We start from the raw sequence: 24,394 nt of genomic DNA, 5'->3' as shown, positions 1-24,394 counted from the left end.
AATATTGGAGGTGGCAAAAGAAGCTTGGATGCTGCTCATCTCACAACCCTCTATTTGAGGGCTCTTTTGTCACAGTCTTTGCCCGGCAATTTACTCGTGAAGTCGAAAGTTGTAACAGAAGAGACCTAAGGACTTGAAGAACTGTTTTCTTCAAGAGACAGCGCAAGGGAAAGGAGTCCCACGTGTTGCCAGTTTTGAAATGATCTCATATGGCCGCTCCTGTTGATCTTAAAAGGCTGACCCACCTCTCTTCACTTTTCTTGTTGCCTTAGGTTGAAGTCTGAGGCTGTAAGGAATCGCAGAGACCCACTCACTCCATGGAGCTGCAAACCGAAACCCAGCCTTCTTGCGTCGTCCAGGCTCGCTGCCCACAAGATGACTCCCCGCACCAGGTGAGGTTGTCTGGGAAGATTTCCCCAGCGAAGCCCTGCTTCAAGAAGAAGCAGGCCTCCAAAAGACTAAGTACCGGAGCCATCCGGAACTTGAGGCCCATCTTAAACACTTTATTAGAAGCCAGGTCGCTCGATGGGGTTTTCGTGCCCAGGAGCCAGAACGGAAACGAGGGCGGTTTATGTGAGCCTGTCGTGAAAAAGGCCCTGGTGATCAATGCAGCCTGCCCGCCAGCAGGAAACGACCTGCCCGTGCTGATCCCTGGAGAGACAGATGTTGGGGGACAGATTCCCGAGGCCCACCCTTCCTCCGAGGGCCCTGAGCAGGATGTCTCGCCCCAAGAGGAACCCGGTTTCCCTTCGGAGAACGCCAATGGGGCCGTGACTAATCCTGCTTCTGGACCTTTCCGGGATCACCTCCTGCACCCAGCCCCCAGTTACCCGCCCACCAGTCCGGACGGCTGGGACAAGGTTCTCGACTGCGTTTCGGGGTTATTCCAAGAGGATAGCTATGCAATCCAGTACAACTTGAACCCCAGCGATGAGTTGACTAGTGGGCTCTTCCAGGACAAGAGTGAGGAGGCTTCCCTTGACCTGGTGTTCGAGCTTTTGAATCAGTTACAGTACCACACCCATCAGGAGAATGGGATTGAAATCTGCACGGATTTTCTGCAAGGCAGCTGTATTTACGGCAGCATTTGTCCAAAGCACCACACGGTCTTGCCGTATCACTGGCAAGTCAAGAGGACAGCTAGTCAAGTATGGCAGAGTGTAACCAATGATTCCCAGGAACATTTAGAGAGACTTTACTGTAATCCAGACAATGACAGAATCAGACTGAAGCATAGGTAAGTGTCCCTTCTTTGGCACCATGGAACGTATGCCCTGAACGGTAGGGTGGCATTTAAGTTTTCCATCTGTTTTGAGGAGTCACAGATTTTCATTCCTCCCGTTTTCAGGTGCCACTGCCTTTTGGCTTTAGGCAATCCTGATTATTTTTTTCCCGTGTCTCTTGAATGTAGCCTCCCGTTTCTTCTTAACAAGGCTATTAGGCATTTACAAAGAGCTGTATAGTTTTGCAAATTGCCTGGTTTCTGAGGCGCACCTAGATTATGCCCACTGAGAAAATTTCTTCTTATGCGGATTTTTTTCTGTTTGGGAATCAGGAGACTTTAAATGGTATCATCAGTAAGCTCGTTGTGGGCAGGGAATGTGTCCGTTGATAATTGTTGTATTGTGATCTTTCAAGCGCGTAGTACAGTGCTTTGCACACAGCAAGCGGCACGATAAGTACGATTGAATGAATGATTAATGGCCCGGCATCTCCAATCAGTCAGGGCTAAAGGAATCAACTTTTTAAAAGGCCCTTCAAATTCCTTTTGTTTTTCTTTAATTAGATTCCTGAGAACTTGTTTCAATCTGCCATATGAATATCGTAGAACTGCCTTATGCAGTAGCATAGATGAGCAAACAGTTGAACGTTCATTTTTATCAGTAGTACTGTAGTAAAAAAAAAAAAGTGAATGTAGTTCTATTCCGACATAATTTTTCATGGCTATGAGACGCTACTACCTCCCTGTTTTGTAGTGGAAGAGGAAGACACCTGGAGAGAAATAATTTAAATGCTTTTGGTATGGATGCCTGGTGTTCAGGAAACTTTCCTTTACAAGCACTTAAGACTTTCACATCAAAGGACCTCCCTCCAACTCAGGCTTCTAAATGAAGGGGGGAAAAAATCTGTCAATTCTTGAATGCAGAGGTGTAAATACGGGAAAAGCTGTTGAATGTGAGATCAAATCATATGTTTCCACTTCTCTGCTTTGACCTCCAATTTTCTGGTGCAAAAGTGGCTGCTTATAATGATGTGAGCGGTAATCGATTTTTTTTTTCCCACTACATCTGGCTCTCGGTCTCCCTCTTCCCTCCCTCAAACTTTAGAAGAGGGCATAGGCCTTGGTTTTTTCCCCACTCAAAAACCTCCAGTGGCTGCCTATCCACCTCTGCATCAAACAGAATACGCCTTACCGTTGGCATAAAGCACTCGAATTATCTTACCCCATCAGCGTGGCTCAGTGGAAAGAGCATGGGCTTTGGAGTCAGAGGTCATGGGTTCAAATCCCAGCTCCGCCAATTGTCAGCTGTGTGACTTTGGGAAAGTCACTTCACTTCTGTGCCTCAGTTACCTCATCTGTAAAATGGGGATTAAGACTGTGAGCCCCCCGTGGGACAACCTGATCACCTTGTAACCTCCTCAGCACTTAGAACAGTGCTTTGCACATGGTAATTGCTTAATAATTGTCATTATTATTATTATTATTATATCTTTGCTGAATTCCTGCTATAATCTAGCATGCTCACCTGGACCCTCTAACTCATTCATTCGATCGTTTTTAGCGCTAACTGTGTGCAGAACTCTGTACTAAGTGCTTGGGAAGACTGTGAGCCCACTGTTGGGTAGGGACCGTCTCTATATGTTGCCAACTTGTACTTCCCAAGCACTTAGTACAGTGTTCTGCACACAGTAAGTGCTCAATAAATACGATTGAATGAATGAATGAATATAGAGACGGTCCCTATTCTAATGCCAGCCTACTCCCTGTACCTCGATCTCTCTGCCGACCCCTCACCCACCTCCTGTCTCTGGCCTGGAATTCCCTCCTGCTTCATATCTGACAGGCCATCATTCTCCCCACCTTCAAAGCCTTTTTAAAATTATATCTCCTCCAGGATGTCTTCCCAGGCTGAGCCTCCATTTCCTATTCTCCCCACAGCACTTATGTACCTGTCTGTAACTTATGTCTGTCTCTCCCTCTAGACTGAAAGTCCTCCTGAGCAGGGAGTGTGCCTACTAACTCTGTACTCTCCAAGAACTTAGTACAGTGCTCCGCACACTGTAAATGCTCAAAGAATACCAGTGAGACCTGAAAAAGCCAGGTAGAGTGTTCCGGGTAGAGGATGAATGGAATGAGATTGCTGCAAGGAAATGGTCCTTGGCATCCTGAATTTTAAGTGTTGGCAAGCTACTTAAGAACCTCCAGAGACTGGGGTGTGCCTTTATGAATTGCATTTAGTGCCTGGAAACAGAGCCCAGCACAAACCAAAAAGCCTGCCTGTAATCCAGTGGCTGCCCATCCACCCCTGCATCAAACAGAAACACCTTACCATTGGTGTAAAGCACTCAAATTATTTTACCCCATCAGCGTGGCTCAGTGGAAAGAGCATGGGCTTTGGAGTCAGAGGCCATGGGTTCAAATTCCGGCTCCGCCACTTGTCAGCTGTGTGACTTTGGGCAAGTCACCGGACTTCTCTGTGCCTCAGTTCCCTCATCTGCAAAATGGGGATTAAGACTGTGAATCCCACGTGGGAGAACCTGATTACCTTGTACCCCCCCCCCACCCACCCAGCACTTAGAACAGTGCTTGGCACATAGTAAGAGCTTAATAAATGCTATTATTATTAGGGAAAGCCTGACAGGAGGGAGGGGCTTGGCTGCTTCTGAGTGGTTGACCCTATGATCTACCGGGGCAATTAGTGGAAGCAAGATAAATAGTCTCAGCATTCTTCAGGGACAAGTACACGGAGAAACAGCTTGGGCTGGTGGATAGAGCACCGGCGTGGGTACCCAGGAGGTTCTGGGTTCTAATTCAATCACATTTTTTGACAGTTTACTGTGTGCAGAGCTGTCAAAAACTGTAATAAACACTATCCCAGCTCTCCCACTTGTCTGCAGTGTGACCTTGGGCAGGGCATTTCTCTGTTTCTCAGTTCCTTTATCTGTAAAATGAGGATTAAGATGGTGAACCGCCTAAATTGGTTTCTGTCTCCCCCTCTAGATTGTGAGCTTGCTGTGGGCTGGAAATGTGTCTGTTGATTTGTTCTATTGTACTCTCCCAAGCACTCAGAACAGTGCTCTGCACACCGTAAGCACTCAATAAATACGATTGAATGAATTAATTGGTGTCTGTCTCCCCCTCTAGACTGTGAGCTCATTGTGGGCCGGGTATGTGTCTGTTTATTGTTATATTGTACTCTCCCAAGCATTTAGCACAGTGCTCTGCACACAGTACGTGCTCAATAAATATGATGAATGAATGAATGACATGAACTGTGTCCAACCTGATTACTTTATCTACCCCAGCACTTAGAACAGTGCACATAACTGCTTACTAAATAGCAGTACTGACCTCTGAACTGTCTGTGCAGCCGGGAACGTGTGTACCAACTTGGTGGTACTCTTCCATTATCTTAGTATGGTGCCCTAAGCACAGTAAGTGTTCATTCAGTTGAGCAGTGGAATGGAGGGATGAGCCACTACCCCCTTTGCATTGGGATGGGGGTGGTCACTGCCTCCCCCCGCCCACCCCAAAGCTGACAGACCCCAAAATGAGTGGGACTGGAATGAGCCATCCTGCCAACCCTCGGGCCAGGGCTCCCAGGCTGCCAAGCCAGAAGAGGGTTGGACGTGCCACCCTCAGCCACCTACATGTAAGCCAGTTCAGCTCATTCTCTCAGTAGCTCTCTTTGTTCGGATGGGAATCTTGACATCCCAAAGCATTCCTTGGGTGGCTGAAACCTGATCCTCTTCTACTTTCTTTCCTCCCCCCACTTCCCTCAAGAGCAGCATTCTTCTAGTGTTACAATGACAAAATGTCATTCTGAATCAGGACCCTTTTAAATCCAGGGCCAGTAATCCTTGACTTTCTAGTCTTGTGAGTCCCATGTAGGACAGGGACTATGTCTGGCCTGGTTATCTTTTATTTACCCCAAGCACTTAGAACAGTGCTTGACACATAGTAAGCACTTAACAAGTACTATTGCTAATTATTATTATTATTATTATTATTTTTATTACTATTACTCCTAGCTGGAGTAGTGACCTAATGAGGAACAAGGCTGGAGACGTTTGTGTTCCTTGTGTAGTTGGGGCATGGTGGGCTGGGAAATAAAAGGCCCTAGATTTCAGGGAATAAAACATAACACATTTAGTACAGTGCTTTGTACTCAGTAGGTGCTCAATACCATTGATGGATCTTTTTGGTGCAAATTAAAATCCAAATCAGATGCTGTCTTTGCCAACCAAATTTGTTATTTTCAAACTTCAGTATTGCCTTTTTTATCTTTAGACCACAAGGATTTTCCGAATCTATGGATTTTGTGTTTGGAAAAAATGAACAGTTGTATTGTGGCTGAGTAATATGAAGTCCTTAATTCTTCCAAACCTTTAGGTATCAATGAGTGATATTCTTTGAGCTCCTGTGGAGTGTAAAGCATGATACTGGGAGATTTTGAGGATACAAAGAGATTTAAAAAAAAAATACCATCCTTATGGTTATCGCCCCATCTTCCGCCTAATATTTCTCTCCAAATTTCTTGTATTGTTTACATCTGCTATCTCCGCTTCCTATCCTCCAATTCTCTCCCTGATCCCCATCAATCTGGCTTCTGCCCCCTTCACTCTACAGAAACAGCCCTCTCTAAGGTAACCAGTGACCTTCTTGCCTAATCTGAGGACCTGTACGCCATCCTAATCCTCTTAGACCCCTCAACTGCCTTTGATACTGTAGACCATCCCCTTCTTGAAACTTTATCCAACTTTGGAGTCACTGACACTGTTCTCTGGGTCCCCCTTCTCTCTGACAGTTCCTTCTTAGTCTCTTTTTTTGACTCTTCATCTGCCTCCCACCTTGGGGCTCCTTAGGCTCTGTTCTTTGTTTCCTTCTATTCTCCCTCTACATCCACTCTCTTGGAAAACTCATTCACTCCCATGGCTTCAATTACCACCTCTATGCAGATGATTCCCAAATCTACACTTTCAGTCCCGACCTCTCTCCTTCCCTACAACCTTGCATTTCTTCCTGCCTTCAAGGTGTATCTACTGGGGTGTCCTGCTAACACAAATTAAACATGTCTAAAACTGAACTCCCTATCTTTCCATGCTGTCCTCTCCTTGTCTTTCCCATCACTATAGAAAACACCACTGTCCTCCCTGTCTCATGAGCCCATAACCTTGGCATTGTCCTCGACTTATCTGTCATTCCACCAACATATTCAGTGTCATAAAATCCTGTCAGGTCCATCTTCACAACATTGCTAAAATCCACTCTTTCCTCTCCATCCAAACTGTTACCATGCTGATCCAAGCTCTTCTCATCTCCCTCTTTTACTGCCGCATCTGCCTTCTTGCTGACCTCCCAGCCTTCTGTCTTTCCTCACTCCAATCCATGCTTCGCTCTGAAAACGTTCAGTCCATGCCTACTCACACCTCAAGAACCTCCAGTGACTGCTCATCCATCTCCGCATCAAACAGAAGCTCCTTACCACTGGCTTTAAATCATTCATTCAATGTGCCCATCCTAATTCACCCCGCTAATCTACTACAGCCCAGCCCACACACTCCACTCTTCTGGTGCCATTTTACTCACTGTGCCCCAATCTGATCTGTCTCACCACCGACCCCTTTCCCACATCCTCCCCCTAGCTTGGAACTCCTTCCCCCTCCATATCCACCAGGCTTTCAAAGCATGTCTCTCCATGAGGCCTTCCCTGATTAAGCCCTCTACTCCCTGGTTCATACTCCCTTCTGTGTCATCTATGCACTTGGATCTGTGACCTTTGGACATTTGATATTTGCCCCAACCCCACAGCACTCGTGTACATATCTTTAAGTTATTTATTATAAATTACTTATTTATACTCCCCCTCTAGGCTGTAAACTCCCTTTGGGCAGGGGACGTGTCTGCTAATTCTGTTGTACTGTACTCTCCAAAACACTTAAAGCAGTGGTCCGCACAAGTAAGCACTCAATAAATACCATTGATTGCTTCCAGTCTAATCTTACAATTTTACCAAATGTATAGATGAGCAAGCAACTCTACTTTGGAGTGTAGAGTGAATTTTTTTTTTTTTAAGCCCCCACACCACATTAATCCTTCCGTCTCCAGATTGTAAAACTGGGCAGAGACTGACCTTCTCCTTTTCACTTATGGGACAGATTTCCAGTCTGGTGAACACTTTGGCATCTTCAGTACACTGAGTTTCTGTCCGTTTGAGCAAGTCAGGAGGAAGCTTATCAGGATTATTGTCAAACACATTATGTTCTGTAACCATGAATAAAGTGAGAAAGGCAGCTTAGTCCCTGAAAATTGAGGAACTCTTAAGTCAGTGCTATACTACCTGGTTTAAGATGGCAATGCTAAAGTACAAAGGTAGACCTTTGTGCATCCATTGTTAGGCCAGTAGTAACACACCGCCATCCAGGATTTGCCTTTTCAAATAGTTTCAATTGGGTAGACTTACGTTGCTTTGCCACTCGGGAGATGAAACGTGTCTGGGTGAACCCCTGTCATTGAACTTCTCCGTGACTTACACCCGTAACTATTCCAGGACTTTGGATGTGGGCAATTTGGCGTCAACCTGTGACTGCATGGAATTGACTTATGGTCACCACAACCTGGTTTTCCTTGTGTTCCAAAGCGATGTTGTGTTTCCTGGCAACAAGATGCAGATAACGGCATGTCGAGCCTTGCTGCGAGATTCACAAACAAGTGGGAGCAGCACACGGTTCACATGGTTACCACATTATTTGGCTAAAGCTATTAATCTCTTGTGGTCAAGCCTGTAAAGCTAGTCTATCTATACAGATTGCATTCAACAAGGACTTGTCTGTTCAGCACTTTGTATGTCCAAGAAGGGCCAAGCAGTGGTTGGCTTCAGTAGTAACCACAGGGTGGTGGTGGTTTATTCCCCTTGTTTTCCTCACCGTTTATATGGCGTGCAAACTCATCATTGCACTCTGCATCCATAATATCTTCATTTCTTGACACTTCAAGAAAGTTCATAGCTACAGGCCACTGGTTCGAGAAGGGATTGAAACTTTGACGTCCTCTTCCAAACTATATTTCAAGAAATCCCTTTGTCCAAATGAGGTTAAGCACTGAGTACGGTGCTTTGCACACAGTAAGCGCTCAATAAATACAATTTGAATGAACGAGATTATTTTAATTTATTATTTAATCCCATTATATGCACAGTGTGTTCATCCCATCCCTAGAGAACAAATGGTCTAAAGGTAATTTAGGTGAAGCTAAACTTAACTTCAACATGAATGATTCATCATTCTTTTTTTTTTATTCCATTTGGCTCTCAATCTATCTGGAGACTCAATCCCATTAGAAATGGACTCTCCTTTCTTTGCTTTTGTACATCTGCAGATGTTTAGTTCTAACATCAACAACTTGCGGTGTGTATAAGGCTTCATCAGCTTCAAATGCTTAGGCTTCTTCTTGGATACAGGGTAGACGAGAATTTCCAGTTTCAGACCATGGTCTGGGGAAAAAAAAAGAGCCCACCAAATATGTATTTTAGGTTAAAAGTACAAATTATGGGACAATCAATCATTTACTGAGCACTGTAGTATGCACTTGGGAGAGTACTATATAAGAGAGTTGTTAAACATGTTCCCTGCCCACAAGGAGCTTACAGTCTAGAGGAGGGACAATTTAAGGAGTTTTTTTATTTTTATTTTTTTTTAGAGCAAGGGATATTGCTGCAGATAACTGGACTCATCCAAGGAGGCTACACTAACCTGTTTTCAGAAACAAACTCAACCATTGTTTATTACATTCCGTTCATTTTAAAGCATGTTAGGATCACTCAGCTGGGTGGACATTCCAACACCTCCTTTGAGACTTCCTGGCAGGTGGAAAGACAACCAGTGACAAATGAATTCTCAGCCCGTTCCTAAACCCCTGGAATTGGGGGAGGGGGAGGGGAAAATGGGTTCAGAAACACCCTGATGTTTTCAGATAGCTTGATTGCTCCCAGTTTTAAGAGAGGATTGGGTTCTGCCTTCCTTTTTGGAAGCAGACCTCTCTTGTTGAACGAAGGGAGAGGTTTACTTGCATAAGAATTAAGCCCAGAATGTTGTCATAGTCTAAGTTACTGTGAGATTTCATCTGCTTGGTTGCTCCTGAAAGCCCTTTTCATATGGCAAGACCATCAGATGACTTCACAGGAACACAGTGTAAGAAAACAAGGGGAAGAGCTTAGTGTTGTGTTGTTGTTTTTTTAAAAAAAAAAGATGTCAGGATCATTTATCGGTATCTAGGCATAAGGCTTAAGAATTGTTTGTATCGAAATGCAAGCTTGTTGTTTTCCCCTTAGGGACTTCTGCTCCAGTTCTCATTTTGCTTGAATACTTAAATTAAACAAGTTATCTCTGTGGTCTGCACAGCTGTGGTAATGTATGAGATAACTCATTATGTGTTATTGATAACGTTGGAGAGGAAAGAACAGCTGAAACTCCCTGTGCCTTGTGACTCTTTGGTATTCCTTGAATATACACAGCTGGATGGATGTGAATTTATTTTTTAAAAAATCCCCTGCTGAGCAGAGAGGGACAACCTCCATAGGCAAGAAGTGTATGAAGTGACTTCTAGAATGCCTGCCTGGTGCTTTAGGATAATGCGCTCCCAATGAATTATTATTTGCACCTCTTTGTGCTTCCATTTACATATGAAATAAAACTAATTGGCTCCTAGCTATACAAATCCAGAGGAGTTACTAGGCCTAGGCAAGCCACATCCTGGGAATCAGCATCAATCATTCATTTCCGTTCTGATTTTTTTTTTCCATCTATATAAACAGACTAAAGTTTTGGAAGCAGCTGTCACTGGCTTTAGGTTAAGGTCAGGATGTTCTTTGGGTATGTATGACAATAAAACACACCTTCCCCAAAGTAAAGATTTATAAGTTTTTAATTAGACCATTGAAGAGAATTCTTAATAGTTCCTATTCTCAGTTCACAGTGACATAATTGAAGTCAACCATTGCTCGTCATTAAGGGTAACCCGGGGTTTTATTTTGGGTAAACGATCAAAGTTAATAATGTACCTCTAGGGGATCCCTACCTTCAAGGCCTTATTAAAATCACATCTCCAAGAGGTTTTCCAGATTAAGCCCTCTTATCCCCTATTTCGTCTCCCTTCTTCTCACCCAGGCACTTAGATCTGTACCCTTGAAGCACTTGATATTATTCACTCCATCCTCAACTCCCATAGCACTTATGTATGTATCTAATATATTTTAATAATAATGACGGCATTTGTTAAGCGCTTACTATGTGCAAAGAACTGTTCTAAGCGCTGGGGAGGATAAAAAGTGATCAGGTTGTCCCACGTGGGGCTTACAGTCTTAATCCCCATTTTACAGATGAGGTAACAGGCCCAGAGAAGTTAAGTGACTTGCCCAAAGTCACCCAGCTGACAGTTGGTGGAGCCGAGACTTGAATCCATGACCTCTGATTCCCAAGCCCATGCTCTTTCCATTGAGCCACGCTGCTTCTCTTAATGTCTGTCTCCTCTCTAGGCTGTTAACTCCTTGTGGACAGGGAACAAACACGCATCTACCAATTGTTGCATTTTTTTTCTCCCAAATGCTTAGTACAGTGCTCTGCATGTGATAATAATCATCATCATCATAATAAAAATTGTCGTATTTAAGTGCTTACTATGTGCCAAGCAATGTTCTAAGCACTGGGGTGGGTACAAGGTAATCTGGTTGGACACAGTCCCTGTCCCACATGGGGCTCACAATCTTCATCCCCATTTTACAGATGAGGTAACTGAGGCACAGTGAAGTTAAAGTGACTTGCCCAAGGTCACATAGCAGACATGCAGCAGAGCAGGGATTAGAAGGCACACCCTCTGACTCCTGGGCCTGTGCTCTTCCCACTCCTCGAAGTGATGTAATGAGTGTTGTACAACCCCATAACCCTTTTTTTTTTTTTCAACTTCATGAATTTTCAGTTTTCACATCCTTCTTTGAGGGGTGTAAGGAACAGAGAGGAAGGGAGAGATGACATTGAATTTAAGGTTTATGTGAAAAGTAGCTATAGTTCATGTATTCTATCTCTGGGACTCTGTCCCCCCTCCCTCAGTCTTAGTTTATAGAAGCTATTTCTAAGGGATGAGCAGAGAGCCTAGTTTCTGTGGTACAGTCAGTCCTTGGCCGTGCAAGTGACTCAGCCAAAAATGGAGCCAAATGAGATCATGAGCTTTCTGTGGTCCTCAATCAGCAATATCTTAACAGGGATGATGATGATGATGATTTGGGTCCTATTAACCTTCAAATCTAATTGGCATTTAACAGGACATGATTTAGATGTGGTTTAATAAGGTTCAAAGCCATATTATTATTATTATTATTCTTTGAATAAACTCTTTCCCCAATTAAGCCCTCATTTCCCCCACTCCCTCTCCTTTCTGCATCACCTAGGCACTTGGATCTGTACTACTTAAGGGCTTGATGATCACCCCATGCAGATCATAATTTATTTTAATTTTGTCCTCCCCTCTAGACTGTAAGGTCTTTGTGGGAAAGAAAACTACCTACGAACTCTGTTATATTTTCCTCCCAAGCATTTTGTACAGTGCTCTGCAATAGTAAGCCCCCTCAATAAATATGACTGACAAAAGCTTTTAATATAAATTGTTACCACATTTACAGTAGTCTTAGGAGCCTCTTGAAGTCTGGCTGAATCTACCACTGGTATTTACTGAGCATCTACTGCCGACTGAGGACTGCACTAAGTCCATGGCTGGTTGCAGTAGAGTTCTTAGAACTGATCCCTGCCCTCAAGGAACTTACTCTGTAAAAATAACTGTAGGGTCATAATAAATATGCTAATAAACCAAGTCCTCGAGTAGAGAAGCAGCGAGTAGGGAAGAGTAGAGAAGCAGCGTGGCTCAGTGGAAAGAGCTCGGGCTTTGGAGTCAGAGGTCATGGGTTCAAATCCCGGCTCCACCACTTTTCAGCTGTGTGACTTTGGGCAAGTCATTTAACTCCTCTGGGCCTCAGTTACCCCATCTGTAAAATGGGGACTGTGAGCTCCCCGTGGGACAACCTGATCACCTTGTAACCTCCCCAGCGCTTAGAACTGTGCTTTGCACATACTAAGCACTTAACAAATGCCATCATCATTGTTATTATTATTATTATTATACAAGATAATCAGATAGGACATAGCCCCTGGCCCAAATAAGGCTCACTGTCTAAGTGACTCTGACAGAGACACTTCCAGTAAGAGATGAAACTCTTTCAAACCCATCCTCCCCTCTTCTCTTTTTTTATATCTTTGGAAAAAACAAGACTATCAATGGGTTTGTGTCTTTAAATCCAACGTTAGATGTAATAACCCTGACAGGAAGTTAGTTAAAAGGAGTTTCTGTTTGTTCATTCTGGGTAGGTGTTAGGTAATCTTTAGCTAGTGAACATGTGTTGAACTGTACTTTGCAACACCATAAATACACGCTTACAAAAGCCCTGGGTTACTTCTTAGGTTCACCATATCTTAGAGGAAACCAGTCACATTTTTAGGAATGAAGAAACCTAATGATCTTGGGTGAAACCCTTCTGATTTGGCCTACGTGTCTCCTTCCTGTTGCTAGGGGATAAATGACAGGCATAAAAGGGAGTTAACTAAGCTCCCTGTTTGCTTGTTTCCATACAGCAAGAAATGTCTCCCTGCTCTTTAGCTGCTGGATTCTGTTTATTTACTGGTTACACCCCATCTGAGCACGGCCGATGAATCGGTGCCCGATCATCATAATGAAAGGATCAGCTGTAAGGGCAAGAATGCTGAGGGACAAGGTACCTTCTCAAAACCTGCTGAAACCAGTGTGACTCACCTTTGCTGGATATGTGTGAGCAGAAAAGCATTCAAGTCGACCCTGGCTGCCTCTCTGGAACCGGGTCAGAGAGTTTGGCAGTTTGAATCATCATCAATCGTATTTATTGAGCACTTACTGTGTGCAGAGCACTGTACCAAGTGCTTGGGAAGTACAAGTTGGCAACACATAGAGACAGTCCGTACCCAACAGTGGGCTCACAGTCTAAAAGGGGGAGACAGAGAACAAAACCAAACATTAACAAAATAAAATAAATAGAATAGATATGTACAAGTAAAATAAATCCAGCAGGCTTCTCCCCTACTGGCCTAGTGGATAGAGCGTGGGCCTGAGAGTCAGAAGGTCGTGGGTTCTTATCCGCCACTTCTCTGCTGTGTGACCTTGGGCAAGTCACTTCGCTTCTCTGGGCCTCCGTTACCTCATCTGTAAAATGGGGATTAAGACATGGGACAACCTAGCTACCTTGTAGCTACCCCAGCACTTAGAACAGTGCTTGGCATATAGTAAGCTCTTAAAAAATACCATTATTATTATTATTATTATTAGATTGCAAGCTCTACTAGATGGCAGGGACCTTGATCAATCAATCAATCAATCGTATTTATTGAGCACTTACTGTGTGCAGAGCACTGTACTAAGTGCTTGGGAAGTACAAGTTGGCAACAACAGTTGATAAAATAAGGAGGGATTTTTACCCATTCTCTCTCCTACATCATGTGAGCCCCATGTGGGAAAGAGACTGTGCTCCACCTGATTTTTCAGTGGAACCCCTAATACCACGATTATTATGACTTCCTCCGAGTGGTAAAGTACCACTGGGTCTCATGGTAAAAAGGGATCCTGGCTAAAGCCATAGAATATGGTGTTAGGTATAGTGATTGGAAGCTCTTAACAGGTTTCATCCAGACTCATTTTTCAATAGAATTTTTTAATGCAGAGCTCTAAAGACAGAGAAGAACAAGTGGACCGCTTTTATTGGGCCTCAACAGCATCTTGGCCTCATCTTTTGTCACTTGAAATGCTTCTGCTTGAAACGACTTGAAATGCATTTCATCACTTGAAATGCTTCTGAAGTGAGAAGCAGTGTGACTTAGTGGAAAGAGCGCGGGCTTTGGAGTCAGAGGTCACGGGTGCAAATCTTGGCCCCGCCAATTGTCAGCTGTGTGACTTTGGGCAAGTTAACTTCTCTGGGCCTCAGTTCCCTCATCTGTAAAATGGGGATTAAGACTGTGAGCGCCCCGTGGGACAACCAGATCACTTTGTAACCTCTGCAGTGCTCAGAACAGTGCTTTGCACATAGTAAGTGCTTAATAAATGCCATTTTTATTATTATTATTATTATGCAAATTTCAGTGTTTTGGGTTTTTTTTTTCTTTCCTGCACGAACATCCATGCACTCTGCAAGCTGTCGGCATTAAAGCCAGGGAAAGACATCACGATGGTGCAGGCTTAAGAGGAAATCTCCCTTGCTGTGCTGGGTGTGCTTCCTGACTTCTCCTGTACCCGTGTAATTTGTATGGCTTGTGCAGCTGACCGGGGCACGGAGCGGGCAAACGGCATTAAACACTCCAAATGATTTCCTTTTGCGGTTGGTCTTTGGTTTCTGCCTGTCACCTGGCTTCTCTCTTTCACTTCCAGGCATTGAGGGAGTAAAAATAAGCTCAAGCGAAGTTTAGTTGCCAACTTCTTATTTTGAATGTGAGAGGGGCCGACTCAAGATAGGGGAGCAAGAGAAATGGAGCCGGGAGGGACCGGCAGACTTTGAGAAACCAAAGGATCAGAGACCCAATTTCAACCCTACTCAAAAACTCATTTCAATCTGGTTGGAGACCTGAAGTTAAGGAGGCTGGGAGACCAGCCCAAGAAGCCACTGGTATGAAGCCCCTGGGAAGCAGCCTTGCCGTGGAGAGAGCATGGGCCCGCGAGTCAGAGGACTTGGGTTCTAATCCTCAGTCACATGTTGGCTGTGTGACCTTGGGCTAGTCACTGAACTGCTCTGTTCCTCATTTCCTTCATCTGCAAAATGGGGATTCAGTACCTGTTCTACCTCCTACTTAGAATGTGGGACCTGATCATCTTGTCTTTACCCCAGTGCTTAGTACAGTGCTGGGCACATAGTACTGCTTAACAAATACCCCAATTCTAAAAATAATAGCTTGCTTCCTTCCCTGCCCCCTGTGGAAACCCCCCCCCCCCCACCCCACCAAGCTGGAAACCCAGAGGACAGTGCAGTTGGCACTTCTGAAGAAAACAAATGCCAGTTTTGCCGACCGGTGTTAGATATCTCATCCTAATAAATGATATCGATACTTGAGAGAATGGGAAGGTGGAATAGAAGAAACACTGCTGTTTACCTGCTTGCTGTATAACTTGGTGTCCTAGAAGTAGTATTACATTTTCTATTATTTGTTTTCAAGTAGTCTTTCAAACCAGTTTTTCTAATCACTTTTATTTCTAGTAGAGATTTTTCATTTTCTAATATTTGTTTTCAACTGGTCTTTCAAACCAGTTTTTCTAGTCACTTTTATTTCTAGTAGAGATTTTCGGGAAAGGAAAAAAAGAGAATTGGACTTTAAACCAGGTGACTGAGGCAGTATAGACTAACATTGTATCTATGGAGAACGTACTGCGTGCAGAGCACTGTACTAAAGATTTGAGAGATAGTCCTATAGACATTCATTCATCCAATCAAATTTATTGAGCCCTTACTGTGTGCAGAGCACTACTAAATGCTTGGGAAAGTACGATGCAACGATGAACAGACACGTTCCCTGCCCACAACGAGCTTACAGTTTAGAGAGAGGAGACAGATACCAATACAATGTAGTCCCTGCTAATAAAAGGAGCTTAAAGTCCAAAGGGGGAGACAACAGGCAACCATTAAAATAGATCACAGTGCTCTGGTGTGGAGAATCAAGCGTACAGATTCAAGCGTAAGGGTGACACGGAAGGGAGAGGGAGTAGGGGAAATGAGAGCTTAGTTGGGGAAGTCCTCTTGGAGGTGATGGGATTTTCATCTAGTTATCCTCTTTGACAACAGCAAAAGCATTACCAGTTTGCCTTAATTTCTCGGAAAATGTCCAAGAGAAGTCCTAAGTGGGAATGTTGAATTCTTGGCCAGGTTCGTCTTGGCTGGTGGAGGTTAGGGTTTGAGTGTGAGGAGATTTCCTGCTGTCTTTGCAGCCAGAAAATTGACAGCTTTTTTTTTCCCCTTTGGAGTCAGTCAAACTCTTCACGTAAGTGGATTTTTCATCTTTCACTTTTTTTTTTTGAGGAAGTTATATTTAGCCAGAATGATTAAGTCAACAACTACATACTTAAAGTTAATGGTTAGTGTGATGCTGAATTTACATGAAACTGGTTCCTTGTTTGGGTCTCAGCTGCTCTGGTGGAAACTGAGTTTCACTTCCTGCTCAGATGGTGGTTGATCAGTGTGTCTCATTTCTGATAGCTGGCGTCTGGAGAGTCTCAGCAACATTTTCCCGAGTCCCAGAGGGGTGCGGAAATCCAAAAGCTGCCGGACATCTCTAATGCCTGCAAGTCCTCAGTTTGTTCTCACTCCTGGGGATACTTCCTGGCATCTCTAGACGATGAGTAGACAATAAAAATCTTCCTGGTTTAAAGTACAGTTTTTATATAGAAAGTACATTGGCTTAACAGAGAGACTCATTGGAAAATCACTTTTATGCTCTGCATTTTGATCTGGTGATTTTCAGCGACCGGTATTTTAACAGGGCTTGTTCCTTTAGAACAAGCAGTTACTGTAATCTGTCTTTGTGGTTGCAAGAAAAGCTTGTTCTCTTAAATATTGCTACATTAACTGGGGAGAGATCTGCTCTCTAGGGAATCTGAGAAACGTTGACCGTCCGCTATGTCTCACAGCACAAATGTTTTGTGAGTGATTTTTTTTTTTTATAACTGTTCATCTTAGTGCCTTGTCCACCATTGGTTATATAGCAGACTGTCATAATTCTGCGTTTAACAAGTGTTTCTAAAAGAACCCTGGAATGTTTCCGTCTTACCTATCTCTGCCCCTCCATTTGACTGGTTTCACATTGGATGCTTAAATAGGCTGGATCATGTCTACAGAAAACAAACTTTCCTAACCTTACTGGTCTTTCCCTCAAAAACATTTCTTCACTCCAACTCTCTGCTGTTCATATATACTAAGTGAAGAGTCCGTTTGTTGACAGGAATAGCAGAGCTGGGAGGAGGGAAGCTGTAGCAGTAAGGGTGGTAGTAGTAATGATAATGCTATTTACTGAACACCCACTAGGGTTAACACCTGTACTAAGACTGAATACTGCAGCTTTTCAAGAAGGCATGTTCCTTTTTTTACAGTGTATGTTAATCTGTCATTTGTATTTATTGAGACTACCATGTTAGAGTATTGTACTATGTGCTTGGGAGAGTATGCTATAACAGTTGGTAGACATGTTCCCTGCCCAGAGTGATTTAAGTGCTTCCTATTTGCCAGGCACTGTTCTAAGTGCTGGGATAGCTGCAGGCAAATCAGATTGGACATAGTGCATGCTTCACATGGGGCTAACAGTTTTAATCCCATTGTACAGATGAGGTAACTGAGGCACAGAAGTCGAGGGACTTTCACAAGGTCACACAGCAGACGAGTGGCAGAGGCAGAATTAGAATCCAGGTCCTTGGACTCCCTGGCTTGTGCTCCTTGCACTAGGTTATGATGCTTTTCCTTGGCCAAACTGCCTTTACTCACAAGGAACTTACCCTCAGTCAATCAGTAGTATTGAGCACTTACTGTGTGCAGAGCAGTGTGCTAAGGGCTTGGAAAAGTACAATATAACAGTTGGTAGACATGGTCCCAGCTCACAGGGAGAAACTGATGGGAGCCAAAATGGTCTTTTCCCTCCTCCTTTCCACCAAAACCTGGGAAACACTGCTTTGCTGTGCTCTAGACAATATGCTCGTCCTCTAGACTGTAAGCTCGTTATGGGCAGGGAACGTGCCTACGATTTCTGTTGTACTGTACTCTCCCAGGCATTTAGTACAGTGCTCTGCATAGTAAGAGCAGAGATGCTGTTGGGTAGGGACCATCTCTATATGTTGCCAACTTGTACTTCCCAAGTGCTTAGTACAGTGCTCTGCACACAGTAAGCGCTCAATAAATACGATTGAATGAATGAATGTTGACTTCCTGCACCCCCTCCCTGCACAGTAGTTTTTGGTTAGTAGCCAAAATCCCTTCTGTGTTGACCTTGGGCAAGTCACTTCACTTCCCTGCACCTTAGTTACCTCATCTGTAAAAAGGGGATTGGGATTGTGAGCTCCAAGTGGGAAACCCGATTTGCTTGTACACACCCCAGCGCTTAGTACAGTGCCTGGCACCTAGTAAGCACTTAATAAATACCATCATTATTATCATTACAAACTAATCAGGTTGGACACAGTCCATGTATCAATCCCTGCACTTAGAACGATGCCTGGCACATAGTAAGTGCTTAACATATACCATTTAAAGAAAAAAAAGTGAGGGGGAAAAAGGAGGTGAGTGACTTGCCCGAGGTCACTTAGCAGGCAAGGGGAGGAATCTGGATTAGAAGAATGTGGGTCGGATGACTTCGGCCTGCTACTTGGCACCACTATCCTCTGACTGTTGATGTCATTGGTGCCTGAGGGAAGGGAAAGAGGTGGTCCTGTACCTGGAGTCCCCCATCCCTGTTCCCCCCCCACCCAATAATAATAATAATGATGATGGCATTTGTTAAACATTTACTGTGTGCAAAGCACTGTTGTAAGTGCTGTTCACCCTTCCAGTGAACCCCCAAGTAAACAGGACCCTGGGGAAGCTGCCATGGTCGCTGCCCCTGTATAGCTATATTCCTGGTCACAGGGCACAGTTGGTTTCCCTGTTAAGAAATAAACACCCACACCTTTCCCAAAACTGAGATTAGGTCTAGGTGAGCAATTTCTTGTACCAGTATGTTCTTTGGCACAGAAATTCAGTGGTATTTTGTCTCCTCAAATATGTTCGGAGACATTAGGCCATGGTTTTTTTTTTTTGTTTGATTGGTCTGTTTGTTTTTTTTTCTTTTGCAGTCTCGGGAGTTCTAGTTCCAGGAACAAGTTGTCCATTGGTTGACAGGGAGAAATGAGATTTCTTCAAACTCTGGTCTGTGTACCCAAGAAAACATTTCAGATCATCTAGCGTTAAGATAAGCACAGGGTGGCAAAAAGCATCCCCACTCTACCACAGATTTGCAACTCAAATTTATTGAATTCTAAGTTGGAGACTTCTTTTGGATGTTTTGTCTGAACGAAGAGTATCCTGTAGAGTAGCACAGAATACATCATTTTTGTGGTCAAACTTCTTAGTGAAATTTTCAACTAAGCTCTGTTCAAGAAGGTGAATAGCACCAAACAAAAGTTGATTTTACTTTTTCTCCCTTGTACCTCATCTTTGTGCTTTGAACTGTACCCTTTAAGCACTTGGCATTTCCCCCCACCCTTATTATTATTATTATTAATAAATTGTATTTAAGTGCTTACTATGTACTACATTGGAGTAGATTTGAGTTATCAGGTCGACTAGAGCCCCTGTCCCACATAGGGCTTACTGTCTAAATAGGAGGGAGGACAGGTATTGTGAATCCCCATTTTGCAGTTGAGGAAACTGAGGCACAGAAGTTGTGACCTGCCCAAGGTCACTCAGGCAAGTGGTTGAGCTGCGATTAGAACCCAGGTCCTCTGAGTTCCAGGCCAGTGCTTTATCCACAAGACCATGTTTACCATCCAATTTTGTCAATGTATTATTTGCCTTGTGAAATATTCAGTCCCGTCTCTACATTCATGTTTAAAGTGGAAAAAAAGTTGCCTTTGTTGGGTGTATACCCAAACAGAGTCTCTTTATACTAGTGTATGACTTTGCATCAATTGGCTTTTCAGATAATAGAGGCACCCTGGAGTCATTTTTACCCCAGAACAGGTCACAGCCCTTTCCCCAAAAATGTCAGAAACGAGCCGATTTAAACCTGCTTTCCTTTTCACTAGTTTTGTTTCACTTACAATACAATCTTTTCTTCCCTTTTCGGCGGAGGTTCCCATTGTTCTTTCAAGTACACTTAGACATAGTAATGGGGTAGGGGACATATTTTCTGAATTGCTGTGCGTGTTGGGTCACTAGGCCTCAATAATGTATGCAGGCAAATTTCAGACTTCATTAGGATGTCAAGATTTTTGTTGGGTGGGAGAAAAATGATAAAGCCCCTAAGTTATGAGTACAGGTTCCTTTGTCAGCTTGGAGTTATTTTATGTATCTTAGATTCTTCTGAGTTTGTGTTTGGGGGGAGGAGAGAGGGGAGGGGGGGAAAGGGTGTATGCCAGTGACTCGTGCAGCAACAGAATTGTTAATTATTCCAGTGATTCACATTCATTCTTCACTTTGTAGTAAAAATAGCAGCCTCTGTCTCCTCTAGCAAATTTCCTCCTGGATCACCGTGATGGGGTAACAACTTGCAGGAATCAATACTGAGTTGACCTGGCAGGGTGGGTTTTCTCAGCTGTAGTTTTGATACACAAGAGGCATTATTATCATTTACAACCCTTCTTTTGTTGCACACAATGACTCTGCTGCAGGGATGGAAAACTCTTGGTTCTGGACGGCTTCTTAAAAACCTGCAGTGTTGAGAGAACAGGTGGTATAATTAATCTTTTTTTTTTAAAGAAAAGACTGTCATTGGAGACTACAAAATTATTTTGAAAATCAAGTTAAAACAGTACTTCAGCCCATCAATCTAAATAACATTTGATTGCTCTTAATTATGAGTTTTCACAGAGTTCTCACAATACAACTCTCTATCCCACAAACACACATTGTGGGGGGAAAAGCTGCAGTCATGTTGCCTTTCTCATGTGATCCAAGCCCTGAGGTCTCATTGGTATATTTTTTAATATACCAATATTGGAGAGGTAACAGGAGTAAACTCTGGTTATAAGCTTAAAAATCATCCCAGCAAGAAGCAAAAGTTGCATTGCCATATTTGATTGCTCTTAATTATGAGTTTTCACAGAGTTCTCACACCACACCTCTCCATCTCACAAACACACATTGTGGGGGGAAAAGCTGCAGTCATGTTGCCTTTCTCATGCGATCCAAACCCTGAGGTCTCATTGGTATATTTTTAAATATACCAATATTGGAGAGGTAACAGGAGTAAACTCTGGTCATAAGCTTAAAAAGCATCCCAGCAAGAAGCAAAAATTGCATTGTCATATAATTAAAAGATCATGTCAATAGGATGAATTATTTTTCTACTCAACCGAAGCTATTATTTCTTTTTGAATTAACTTATAATGGAAGACCCATCAGTTAGAGGCTTCCAGAAGGAACATGGATTTGAGTCTGGAAAGAAGAATCTTGAAAGTGGAGTATTCTAAATACAAGCTTTCTGACAATAAGCTCTTGATTATTAGCTTGAAGAGCTGAATGATCGCTGGTAAAAAGTCTAATGAAGAATTGTTAAGCCCTGATCTTTCCATAAGATGCCAGGTGATTGATTAATTTTTTTTTTCTCTCTCTCTCTCTATCCAGACACCTGACAGTCCACTACATCCCTCTCTGTGCTTCTGTGGCTTTTTATTTATTTTTTGTTGTTGTTGTTTGTTTTGAATGAAATTCCTTTGGGCTTGTAAACTCATCTGAAGCTTTTTCAGGTGGCTAGTGATGAGCAGCCGTTGAAAAAAAGGATGTGCTGAGGAAGCAGGTTTTATAGTTGTCTAGCAAGTTTTTCACTTGAGAGAATCTAACAGAGTAAAATCTTGCTAAGCATTTGCCTGGCTCTCCAGAAGAACAAAAGCAGTGTTCAGAGCAGCAGATAAAGGGCTCTAGAAGCCTAGATCTCTATGACTTAGTTGGCCAAATATCAGCATTATGACCAAGGAATAAGCTCCTTGTGGGCAGGGATAGTGTCTATCAACTCTGCTGTATTGTACTCTCCCAAGTGTGCTCTGCACACAGTAAGCGCTCAATAAACACTATTGATTGAGTTCTTTCTTAGACTAGTCCAATGCCTGTATTTTTCCCATATGCCAGACCATGAATGTTCTGCCTGCCAACTATACTTGGACTCCTTGAGCTGTCCATTCAGAAATTGTGTGGCAACTGCTACTTTTCCAGGCTTGATGGTGGGATGGAATCTGGGCTTCAGTAGGACATTTCTGAAGTGCCAGGCACCTGTTGTGAAGTATGAAATGGTGGCTTATTAAAGAAAAGGGAGCCACATTCTTTATGTTGGATGTTATGAATTCATTGTGCATTTTTTTTCCTAAGAGGTTTTGACTCATCAGTCACATTTTTCAATCAGTTGTATTTATTTATAACTTACTGTGTGCAGGGCACCCTACTAAGCACTTGAGAGAATACAACACAACAATATAGCCGACACATCCCCTGCCCACAATGAGCTTACAGTTTCAAAGACCCGAGGTGTCTTGCTATTGCAACCCTCCTCAAACCATGAAATAAGGTTGCTCTTTAAGTGCTGACTTTGTAGCTACAATCCAAGCCTGAATTAAAAATCCTAGTGATTAAGGAGTATAATAGTAAAATCAGTTTCTTTTCCTATCACACTAACATATTTGCTAATCAGGCAATGAAAGATGGTATGGCTTTTAGTCAGTCATATTTATTGAGTGCTTACCGTGTGCAGAGCACTGTACTAAATGCGTATGTGAGTCACTGTAGTTTTCCTCCTTATCACACTGTCTTTCACTGCCAGTGTAAGAGGCTCCTAGATGTGTTTTTTTGGGCCACACTTGGTCCAAATGAGGTGGGAAAACCAAATGGCATCAACACATTTTAGGTTGAAATTACTAGCTAAATACAGGGAAATATAAATATCTTCAAGCACTTTTAAGTCAAGGTTTCTCATATGCTCACCAGGGGTCTGATGATCATTCCACCTCCTCCCCACCGCCCCCGCAATGCAAGAGAAGTTACCTTGAATTCACAGGAAGCTGTATACATAAAGAAAAGAGGAGGTGAGAGGACTGAAAACCTGCTCCTAGACTCTAGCCATAACCCAGCAGCCCTCTAAAGGAGTTCAGGCTGCGTCAGGACAGCGGGGTCAGTGTCTTATGAAAGCCCTTCATCTAATTTCATTCCCAGAAAACAGCTCAGCAAGCTATCCTGGATTTCATCGTGTGAACAGATGTGTACAGAAATGCTCCTTTTTTGTAAAACGGTATTTAAAAAAAAGCCACAAAAAAATTTTGTTTCCTATTTTCAGGGGACACGAATTTTGGGCAGATCTTAATGCTATGAACGTGTATGAAACAACGGAATTCGACCAAGTGCGGAGGCTCTCCACCCCATCGTGTACTACTGCCAATTCTAATTACCACACAGTTTGGAAATACTTCTGCAGGGATCACTTTGGCTGGAGAGAATACTCTGAGGTAATTATCGTTTTTCTAGAAGTTAACTTTGGTGCCATATTCCTATTTTCCCTCCCCCCTACCCCCCTTCTCTACCCCTTTACCCTCCCTATTCTTTCCCTCTCTTCCTCCCATCCTCCTCAAAATGACCGGTCAGTGTTACAGCTCACAGCTTAAAGCTCTTAGTGATTTTGATACTAGATGTGAAAGCAACAGCTAGGGTTGGTTCATCAGAGCAAAATCAAGCAGGAAGGCCGAATGCAGGCTGAGAGGTCTGAGAAACTGCCCTTTTGCTGCATTCTATAATGTCTACTTTCCCCATCGGTATCATTATGACAAACAAACCCATATTGAGAGCCCACAGCGTGTGTAGAACTGTACGAGAACCTAGGCTCTTGCTTGCCTAAGAAATATATAGCATCATTAGTCATCAAAACCAAATGCTACTCTCAGATTCATATCACAGCCAGCAAAAGATGGAGCCAGAGCCTTTTAGGGGGTATTTTATGGGTTGCAGAGGGAGGGGAAAGAAATAGAAAGGGCTGGGGGGTGGGGGGGAAGGGTGGGAAAAAAACACTGCAGATCCAACACTGCCCTTAAGGAAATGAGTTAAAGGCAATCTCTGGGTTGTCTGTAGCTTCGTGGGATTATTCCAAGTGATGCAGTTACCATTTCAGAGGCCTGAAGAAGAGCAGTCATGCTATACTGGGGAGACACTGTCTGTTGCAAATGTTTACTGAGTTGTAGTCACATAGATTGATCATTGCCATTTAATACTGAGCTGTCTTCCTACCTCCCGCAGTCTGAAGCAGTTCATACAGCTCCTCCTTCACAAGATAAATGAGAGAAATGGTGATAGCCCTCTCTCCCTTTGGATGGGAACTCAGTAATGGCTTCGAAACCCTCTGAAAATTG

At 43.3% G+C, this 24,394-nt stretch overlaps 1 protein-coding gene across 1 annotated transcript in view; it reads left to right on the top strand.

Annotated features, from left to right (window-relative positions):
• The first annotated feature begins 317 nt into the window (after nucleotides 1-317).
• The window catches only part of LOC119932438 (TCDD inducible poly(ADP-ribose) polymerase), a 42,322-nt gene continuing 18,245 nt past the window's right edge, over nucleotides 318-24,394 (top strand). Inside the window, exons 1-2 of the mRNA XM_038751623.1 lie at nucleotides 318-1,237; nucleotides 23,332-23,500. Of these exons, the coding sequence (XP_038607551.1) occupies nucleotides 318-1,237; nucleotides 23,332-23,500 (1,089 nt within the window). The remainder of the gene's footprint in view (nucleotides 1,238-23,331; nucleotides 23,501-24,394) is intronic.

The sequence above is a fragment of the Tachyglossus aculeatus genome, chromosome 1 (genome assembly GCF_015852505.1).
Source record: "Tachyglossus aculeatus isolate mTacAcu1 chromosome 1, mTacAcu1.pri, whole genome shotgun sequence".
In the NCBI taxonomy this organism is placed as follows: Eukaryota; Metazoa; Chordata; class Mammalia; order Monotremata; family Tachyglossidae; genus Tachyglossus; species Tachyglossus aculeatus.
The sequence above is the reverse complement of the archived record's forward strand: the minus strand, read 5'-3'. Positions and strand labels throughout refer to the sequence as shown.